The sequence below is a fragment of the Montipora capricornis genome, chromosome 12 (genome assembly GCF_036669925.1).
Source record: "Montipora capricornis isolate CH-2021 chromosome 12, ASM3666992v2, whole genome shotgun sequence".
In the NCBI taxonomy this organism is placed as follows: domain Eukaryota; kingdom Metazoa; phylum Cnidaria; class Anthozoa; order Scleractinia; family Acroporidae; genus Montipora; species Montipora capricornis.
This window is the reverse complement of record NC_090894.1, coordinates 1,385,463-1,395,462: the sequence shown is the minus strand read 5'-3', so window position 1 is coordinate 1,395,462 and position 10,000 is coordinate 1,385,463. Positions and strand designations below refer to the sequence as shown.

General features: G+C 39.2%; 2 protein-coding genes across 3 annotated transcripts in view; one reads left to right on the top strand and one right to left on the bottom strand.

Annotated features, from left to right (window-relative positions):
* LOC138025285 (uncharacterized) overlaps window positions 1–10,000 on the top strand; it is a 411,211-nt gene that overhangs the window by 28,758 nt on the left and 372,453 nt on the right. The window lies entirely within an intron of this gene.
* Window positions 1–10,000, bottom strand: part of LOC138026983 (XK-related protein 9-like) — a 28,883-nt gene that overhangs the window by 6,377 nt on the left and 12,506 nt on the right. For both annotated transcript variants that reach the window (XR_011127379.1, XM_068874466.1), the window contains exon 2: window positions 1,398–1,778. Coding sequence is in view for 1 of the 2 variants with exons in the window: in XM_068874466.1 (XP_068730567.1) it covers window positions 1,398–1,778 (381 nt within the window). In the remaining variant the exon portion in view is untranslated. The remainder of the gene's footprint in view (window positions 1–1,397; window positions 1,779–10,000) is intronic.

Genomic DNA, 10,000 nt, shown 5'->3' with positions numbered 1-10,000 from the left:
CACGCATTGTACGGTTATTAACAGTGAGTGTCTCATCTCTTTTTCAATTGCTTGTCTCGATAGTTGTTGCGTGTAATCACAGATAATTGTCCAGTACAGAACTATTTCAAAGCGCTTATGCAAAATTATTTGCAATACCGGTTCGCAGTTGTCATTAATGATCCGATTGAGAACGTGTTCAATTTAGTCGAACGCGAGTTCCATCGCCAGGCGATACAGAATGACGTAACCTACGAGACTTATCAACAGTTTGCTGAAATAGTGTAATGTTACATTTTACGCTATGAGCAGTGACACTATTATTGATAATATAATCTCTTCAATGAACAAGCGCTCAAAGGCTTAAAGTGCCCCTAACCCCAAAATGTTTTTTTCGCTAAAATGAATCTTTGCACCTGTTCGAAACGCATTGCGGCAATTTTTTTCCTTTTTCTAACAAATTCTGCCATTTTATAGGCTTCGGAAGTTGCGAAAATCCAAGCATCTTTTGTTCACGACCGAGTCGGAAGGGGAGTGGGTCTATTCCTGATGTGACGTCGCAAACTGATTTACATTGCATTAACTCTTTGTAAACATGCATGCAAAGTAGATTGTGACGTCACATCAGGAATAGACCCACTCCCCTTCTGACTCGGTCGTGAACAAAAGATGCTTGGATTTTCGCAACTTTCGAAGCCTATAAAATGGCAGAATTTGTTAGAAAAAGGAAAAAATTGCCGAAATGCGTTTCGAACAGGTGCAAAGATTCATTTTAGCGAAAAAAACATTTTGGTGTTAGGGGCACTTTAAAATTCTCAATAATGGTCAGCGAACGAAGTACTGAAAAGCTGTTATTCCTTGTAACAGTTATAAATCCCTACAATAAAAGTAAAGGACGGTGCAAAACAAATTAAGAAATAAACAAGTTACGGAATGATAAGCTTGTCAGGCTTGTATTAAGTTCTTAATACGTCACCACGTCAACGCGAACATCGTAACCAGCACAAATACATTTTCGTCCAAAAAAAAAATACCCTTTTTGACATGTAACACATGCAAACTAATTATGGCCTATATTGAACGAGAATGGAACAGCCTCTAAGTGGTTGCGAAAGCGGTGAGTTTGAAGGGCGTTTTTGTTGACGTTTTCCCTTTGTCGTTGCTTAAACTCTCTGACAGAAGTTGACAAAGAAGCTTAAGTGCGAAGGCGCATTATACTCCGAGAACTTGCTAGGGGTCCTTAGTGAGGCCCTGCCAGGGGGTTCCAGGGAACATGGCTGGGAGGGCCTCCTTAGTATTGGTGCACAGGACCAAAAGATCTACGGCTATTAGAGACGAGACTGAACTGGCTTTCAGAATGGAAAAATATTTTTCCATTCTGAAAGCCAGTACAGCTATGGAATAAACACCAATCTTACCTTACAAAACGACCCAATAAAATACAATGAAAGGCGTAGAACCAAGGTCTAACTACTGGCAATTTGATCCGTTTCATCCACTCTGTTTTATTAGAATCTCTCTGATCAGAGTAATAAAAACTGGCAGATACAACATCGACGATAAACATCGAGAATAACACCACGCACAGCGTATACACAGCCCAATTCGTATCCCCTTGATGCCAATGCGAGGCCACTAAATAACAATCCATGACGATGTCAACTAGAGATAGTAAAGCGGTGATAATGGGCATCAAAAGATGGCGAAGACTCCTCTGAGCTCTTTCTTTCCGTAAACTTGCTCCCAGGCTCGAGTGTGTGCTTGTTGGATGTTGGTGTTGAATATGACAAATCTGAGGACTAAATATATAGATGAAAACAATTGTTGAGGGAACTGCAACATATACTTAGGTCCATGACTTCAAATTTAAAACTAGCTGCTTCCACAGAGGTCCAATTTCTTTTTCGTCTCCTCATTCCCACGTGGCACTGCGAAACTTCGGTCCAAAACCAGACAACAAAGGACTTACTGTAAATGTTCGTGGTGTAAGGAGGGAAGAAGGGGAGGGGGTGATGGAGGGCGGGGGAGGAAGCGTTAAATACATATGAGGCGTTCATTACAGAGGAACAATTATTTCAAGTTAACTGCAACAACTATAAAATCCAAGTAAAAGTTCATAGTTCAATATCAATGCGGCGAAAACAGAAGGTTCATAGTTCTATATCAATGCCTTGGGATCCGGAGATCCCGGGTTCAAGACCCGCTCTGACCACTCGTTGAATTTGATCCTGGCAGTCCCTGGTTTAACTTCGATTCCCAGCTGCATTTGCAAATAGCCAACTGGTTTGCCCCCGGCCAGTTGGGATTCTTAACAGTTGTTGTTGTTGTTGTTCTGTTCTGTTGTTTCGTTGTGTCTCATTGGCCCTGAAAAGCCCCTATAGGGAGCAGTCAATTAAGTATGTATATAGGTATGTATGTCATCTGGGTCAAGAGTGTTTTCACAATTGGCTTTGTCGACATCCGACTAAGGGATGACCTGAAAAGGGTTTTGGTGTCTGGGCTCATCCAGTATACACCTTATTCTAAAATGGCTGCCATTTTAGTATTCTTTTGCCATTTTGGAATAAGGTGTATAGAGAACTGTGTTTGTAATAACCTGCGATCGGGCGTACTTTTCTTTAGACAGGGTGTGAAAAGGTACGCCTGATACAATTTCTTAACGAGTCGTCTGCTCGTAGTCCAGAATCTGGACTTTACTCTGATTGGCCGAAAAACAATAGAGCTCTTGGAGCCTCGCTCCGATTGGTTACAGAATTGCAAATCATACTTCTTGTAAATCGGTTAACATCTGATGAAATTATGGCCGCCGAGAAGGATTTGAACACGAGTGATGTTTAGGCTCTGTTTACAGCATCTGTTGCTTCGACCTCAGATTTTTTTCAAAACCTTTAAAGGAAGAGCGGAGAGAATCCATCCGAAGAATGATTTGAATAAAAGAAGACATTACAGTTGTACTTCCTATGGGATTTGGCAATAGTGTTATTAACACAGGCCCGAACATTCTAGAAGAAAATGCATCGTTCTTCTTCCACCAACTCGAAAACGTTTGTAGTTGTGGCAAGTCCTTTGGCATATATTCGGAAGCAACAAGTTGCGAATCCAAAAAGAACCGAATAGAACTTTAGGGCCGCCACATTCGGGGAATCAGCCGAGCTTGACAGAGAAATTCGACACTGTTTACGGAATCGCTGAACAATCTCAACACACTTCTAACAAAATGATAGCTGAGTAGCTGCTGCTGAAAAACTAGAATTTCTCAAAGTCCATTTTCCTCATATCTATTTTTATAGCATCTTTTATTGGCATAACAAATATTCAAGTTCAAATAAAGTTTATTGTACTGTTGATTGCGCCTGATGATGACATGATGAATTCTGGCTTTTTCTGCCATTTTATCTCGAAATTCTTTGTTCCTTGATGGTTTGAACAGAGAAATCGCACCAACTATCATGCAAGCAGGATTTGCAGAAATAGCTTTGATTGCAGACATCAAAGCCAGAGTGCTATTTTGTTTTTGTCGCGTCTTTACTTGAATCGCAGCGTGCAGGTGATTTCCGGTAAAATGCGATTGGCTCACATTTATAGCATGACACATGATAACATCACTCTTGACAGGTGGGCGGCAGACGACTCGTTGAGAAATTGTATCAGGCGTACTTTTTAGCGCCCTGTCTCAAGAAAAGTACGCTTGATCGCAGGTTATGTTTGTAACTGTTCCGATCCCTCTTCACATGGTTGGCCGGCGTTCTTGAAGCATTGAATCATTTAATCTTCGGTCTTGTTGTTCCTGGATGCTATCGAACCAGAACAAAGCGACAGAAAAGTGCCCACATTCTGAGGGTAGAAATTAAGAAAATAAAAGAGCGATATCGGTACTTTGACTTGAGATCGAAAAGGATACAACTCGTATGCCATTGCTGTCCAAGCAACCAAGGTGTTAAATAAGTTGCATGATGTTGCTTTACAGAGCGTTTTCTCGATTTCCTTTGGAAGGGGGCTATTAGAAACGGAATGTTTATTAGAGAGGGGCGTCTATTTCAAACTTTACACCACCCCAGGGGCGTATAGGAGGCGTTTATAAGAGAGGGGGCGTTTATTAGATCATTTAAGGTACTTGTCTGCTATGTCATCTCTTATGGATTATGTTATGTCATCTGTCACGGAGCTTTCGCTAAACCCAATGGAATCAATGGCTCTTGTGAGCCAGTTCATGGATAAATTGCATTAGAACGTTACTTACCAGGGCTCCTTAGGTCTATCTCATGGTAAGCAAGAAGATCTTTTAGATCTTATAACCGCGCTTTGAAAATTTATCTGTATTCTTACCACTATAGTCCCAACGTAGCGCAAATTCCAAAGCAGCCCTTGTTGATTCATTGATGACTATAGACACAAAATTAGTTGATCAATCTGTAGCACAACTGACAACAACGACTGCACACGAAGTTATTGCACCATCACTGCTAACCGCGGTGAAATCATCAGTCGTAGCCGTTGTAAAATCTCCGATGACGTAATGGCTTTAATTGATCTGGAACTTTCTTCGGAATATAATATGTATGGGTATGAACGATACGATAATAACACTTTTAACAACTTACAGCTTTCTTTCTTAAAAGTTACGATTACATTTAATTGGTTTTTTTTTTCATGATTAAAGGGGTGGCAAAGTAGTCACACGAGTCAATTAATCCAAGAATTACGTTATCCACTGCTATCTTTAGCACGTTGGTTACTTCCCTACCAATGAAAATTGCAACGTCGACACATTCCATGGATCACGCAATGGCTTTTTATGTATTCAATACTCGCTTCGAATCAAGCGCTTCAACAACACAAAAAGGCAATATATTTTGTTCTAAATAAAGAGTAGAATTTTCATAAACTTTTAAGTACATTAACGTTCTAAAAGCTTTTGGCAAATAAACATAAATTGCGTGATTGGAAGTCCCACTGACTATATGGCCGAGTGGAAGTTTCGACAAAATGAAAAATAAATAAATAAATAAACAACGTGCCGAGCAAGAACCGCGCTTGGAAAAATTTATCTTTTTGTTTACCACTATAGTCGCAATGTAGTGCACATTGCAGGCCTTGTTGATTCACTGATGACTATCGACACAAAATCACCTGATCAATCTGTAGCACAACAACATATAACGATTGCACACGAACATATTGCACTATCACTTATAGCCGTTGTGAAAGCTCCGATGACGTAATGGTCTTAATAAATCTGGAACTTTCTTCGGGATATGTATGGTATAAACGATGCGATAATTACACTAAATAAAGAGTGAAATACGATAATTACACTAAATAAAGAGTGAAATATTCATAAAATTTTAAGTACAATATATTTTGTACCGAATAAAGAGCGGAATATAGATAAAATTTTAAGTACATTAACGTTTTAACAGCTTTTGGCGAATAAACATTATAAGTTGCGTGATTCGAAGTCCACTGAGTATATGGCTAAGTGGAAGTTTGGGTCTGCTCATCGACAAAAGCTAAAACAAAAAGATCTTTTAGATCTTATAACCGAGCTTTAAAAATTTATTTATTTTCTTACCACTAGTGAAAATTCCAAAGCAGTCCTTGTTGATTCACTAATGACTGTAGACACAAATCACCTGATCAATCTGTAGCACAACAACTGACAGCAGCGACTGCACGGGAACTTTTTGCACCATCACTTATAGCCGTTGAGAAATCTCCGATTGCACCATCACTCGTAGCCGTTGTAAAATCACCGATGACGTAATGGCCTTAATTAATCTGGAATTTTTTTCGGGATATGTATGGGTATGAACGATACGATAATAACACTATTCACAACTTACAGCTTCTCGTACGAAACCCGCAGATCTGTTTTTAGTCTGCTACAGACCTGCTAGCAGATCTGTGGCATATCTGCAGGTTGTCTTCAGGTCATCTACAAATTATCTACAGATCATCTGTAGAATGTCTATAGAATGTCTGCAGAATATCTGTAAAATGTCTGCAGAATAGGCCTTGTCTGCAATACATCTGTCGAATCTGCAGTTAAGGACAAAGGACCGAAGAATATGAACCGAACCGAACAGAATACGAAGCGCACCTGTGTTTCATTAACAGCTAAACCACATATTAAATGCTGACAGACACTCGAATGACAGCTTGAATTTGAAGTCATTTAGGACTTTGTGTTGGTATTAAACACACTATCCATATCCCAAAATAGCGAACTCGCGAGCAGTGAAATGATTGAAGAAGTATTGACAGCACATTTGTTTGCAAATCAAGTTAAGAATAGTTACCTTGAACGCCGGCCTTCTGTTTGGATTGCAAAACCGAGTGAGATGTTCACGTCTTCACACCGTAACTTAGCTAGTCTTCGTTCAGGGAATCACCATCAGCGTGTACAATGGAATCGGTGAGTACACAAATTCTTTGAAACATAGGTCTTTTTACACGTATAAATTATTTCGCCGATTGTACTAAGCGGGTTAATGTATAAGTACTGTAAAGAAGCCTGCTATTGCATTTACAGGCCGTCTAAAATATACAGTTTCAGCAATGCTAGGAGACAGGGCAGCCACGATAAAGGACAATGTTTACAAAACTTGGACTATCCGACAGTCTGAAATTCTAAAGAATGTCCGCGAAATATATATTCATTAATTATTCTGAGGATGGTCAATCGTTCTTTAAAAATGTCAAGCGATTTTAAGCATTATTTTGGCTGGCAGTAACATCAAGTTTGTCCCAACGATTATTTGTCGCGCAATTTATTGGGTACTTTATGTCACGTCGTGCAAACACTGGGCGGTCATCACGCAATAACCCTCGTTCGATGACTTCTCTGTCGAAACTGAAGAAACAAAGCTTTTAACCAACGACATTATCAGCCGACAATACAGGCCGCCTGACAGCTTTATTTGCTAAATAACTTATGAAAATGGAATTCCGGTTGAGAAAATTAAAATGTCTTAAAGTAAAATACAAAAAATACTATGTTAACTTCTGATAATTAGTCTCTACCGATAGCCCAGTTGTCAGCATTGTAGAACTGTGTATGCAACAGTTTGCTTTGAAATAGTTGACTTGTACTACTCATATGCACACTAACGGCCAGTCTGGCCAATTTTAGCCGGGTATGCTTTCGGCAAAAGTCGGACCAGATCAACTCGGATCGCTCACGTCGGATCGAGCGAAAAACGATTTTGTAAACCAAAACTATTTGACTTTCGACCCGATTTCACCAAGGTTGTCTTAAAGATTAGGACTAGGGTGATTTTTCGAGGTCTTATCTTTTTTTTTTTTTACATCGATTCGAAGTGAGCGCTCCAAGTTGATACGGTCCGACTTTTGTACCTGTCTGTAAAACACCCGTCCCGCCATAGCCTTTGTACCCTTTCTTCCTTCTTGCCAATCGACCATTGTTTCCCGACCCTCAGCAAGGTCTCCATGTATTTTTAAAGTAGCTATGACACCATATTGACGATCCTCAGTCCAAATTACCACCGCAAATCAATCTTTTGGATCGGCTGCTGATCTAAAATTTGCCTTGTTTGCGCGCTATCGTTTGAAAGTGACACGAACTGATTCCCGTTTTTTTCATTGGATGTTCAAGAGTAGCCGGTGTCGAGTATCATCACGAGAATGACTGATTAAGTTTTAAGATCTGTGAGGTTTCTATCACAGAAGATATTTATCCTGCTTTCGAACAGGCACGCATTTCTTGTCTCCTTAAGTTGTTTCACTTTTGACTTATGAAGCCGTACGCGGTATACGGGTAATATTCAAGACGTCAAGTCATTTCAGCGCGTTTTTAACGAAAATATAAAAAGGGAAATTAACAGCAAATATTTCTTCATTTGGAGTTATTGGTTTTAGTATGTTAGACTCTCCGACTCGATAAACATTGACAATTTTCGTGGGGAGGATTTGCAACAAAGGTATTTTATATTTTTTCTTTTAATCTGATACCTTTCTTACAAATTGATTCTGTGGACATCAGATTAAGAGTCTGGGCTATGTTGCAGATCACGTACAGACTTAACAGATCATCTGCAGATCTGTTTCTCGTCTGCAGCTCAAAATTGTTGCAGACAGCAGAGGCCCCACATCTGCACAGACGGGTTTCGAGAAAACACTGACCCCCATACTGACCCCCTACTGACCCCCTATAAAATCAATGGGAAAATGAATACTGCTTACTTAAGCCTCAACAACCCTTTTTAAACAGCATTGTTCAACAGTATTTAAGTCTAAGCACCCATTTTAAAAAGGTTAGCTTACATGAAGTAATCGGCCATCACAACAATAATCGAAAACTAACCTTTTTAAAATGGGTGCTTAGACTTAAATACTATTGAACAATGCCGTTTAAAAAGGGTGTTGAAGCTTAAGTAAGCAGTATTCATTTTCCCATTGATTTTATAGTGGGTCAGTAGGGGGGTCAGTAAGGGGGTCAGTTGACCGGGGGTCAGTGTTTTGTCGAAACCCTGCACAGACTGAAAACAGATTCTGCAGACGAAAAATTGGTCTGCTGTTAATCTGTTTTTGCGAAAACAGATCTGCTACAGATCTGCTGTAAATCTGCTGGTTTCTTACGGGATTTCTTTCTTAAAAGTCACGATTACATTTAATTGATTTTTTGCACGAGTAAAGGGATAGCAAAGTAGTCACACGAGTTACATAATTCAAGAATTAGTACGTGGTTATTTCCCTACCAATAAGTTGCAACATTGACACATTCCATGGATGACGTAATGGCTTTTTATGTATTCAATACTCGCTTCGAATCAAGCGCTTCAATAACACAAAAAGGAAATATATTTTGTTCTAAATAAAGAGCGGAATATTCATAAAATTTTAAGAACACTAACGTTTTAACAGCTTTTGGCGAATGGCTTGCGTGACTGGAAGTCCCACTGACTATATGGCCGAGTGGAAGTTTGGGTCAGCTCACCACAAAACAAAACAACAACAACAACAACAACGAGAAGAGCAACAACCGCGCTCCGCCCATGGCCGCACAGTTAACAATACTCATGCATTCGCCAAGCGTTTCTGTTCCTGAGCGGACTGGATCTCATAGTTATGCGCACAGAGAGTACAATGTTTTTGTCAGGGTACAGACGGGGATCATCAAATAGATAGCATTGGATTGCATTGCACTGTACTGTTGTTTTGAAGCGAAATTATCAATAAATGAACATGCCTCTCAAAACTTATAACTGCAGTTATTTACAACTTAAATGTCTTTTATTATTGAAATTCTCACCTCAGGAAATGCTTACTACTGAAATTCAACAAGAGAACTACTTTGTGTTATTAAGATATCTCCTGATGCAGTTGATATAGCAAAATCTTATTAACATTCTTTTTTATCACAGTATAGAGCCAACAATAATGTTGTTTTGGAATGCTATGGCCAAACCTTTACAGGAATCTGTAAATAAAATATTACTTTAAGTTGTCAAATCAATTTATCTGTCTGCAGTTAGTATTGTAACATAATGGTGTTTTCACTGTCACACGACAAGAAAATATGCTTGGAACCGTTCCATGAGAAAAAGACAAGAACGTGGAATGTTGTCGGAGACAAATTCATAAACCACCTTTACAATTCTCAGGTCTGTGTGGTACATCGTTTCTGAGTTTATAATATTTGCGAAAGCGTTTCACGCAACAAATGGAGTTTTGTATGAAAAAAAACAAAAAAAAAACAAAACAATAAAAAACACAACATCTGGAATTCACTTTGCTATGAAAGCACTTACTTTTCGCGCAAGAGATGAAATACTAATTACTTGTGTATGAACACATCTCCCATTGTACCTGAAACGCTCAAACTGCTAAGATTCAAAGAAATACACTTTTTTTTCAACCAAATAGCTTTTTATCGTGTTGTCACGCAAGCAGCCAATTCGGAAATTCAACATGTTGTATTTTAGAAACGAAAGACGCCACGGAACTGGACACTTGAAATAAGGGTTGTTTACCATTTACAAAAAATTTCCGGAAATTTCGG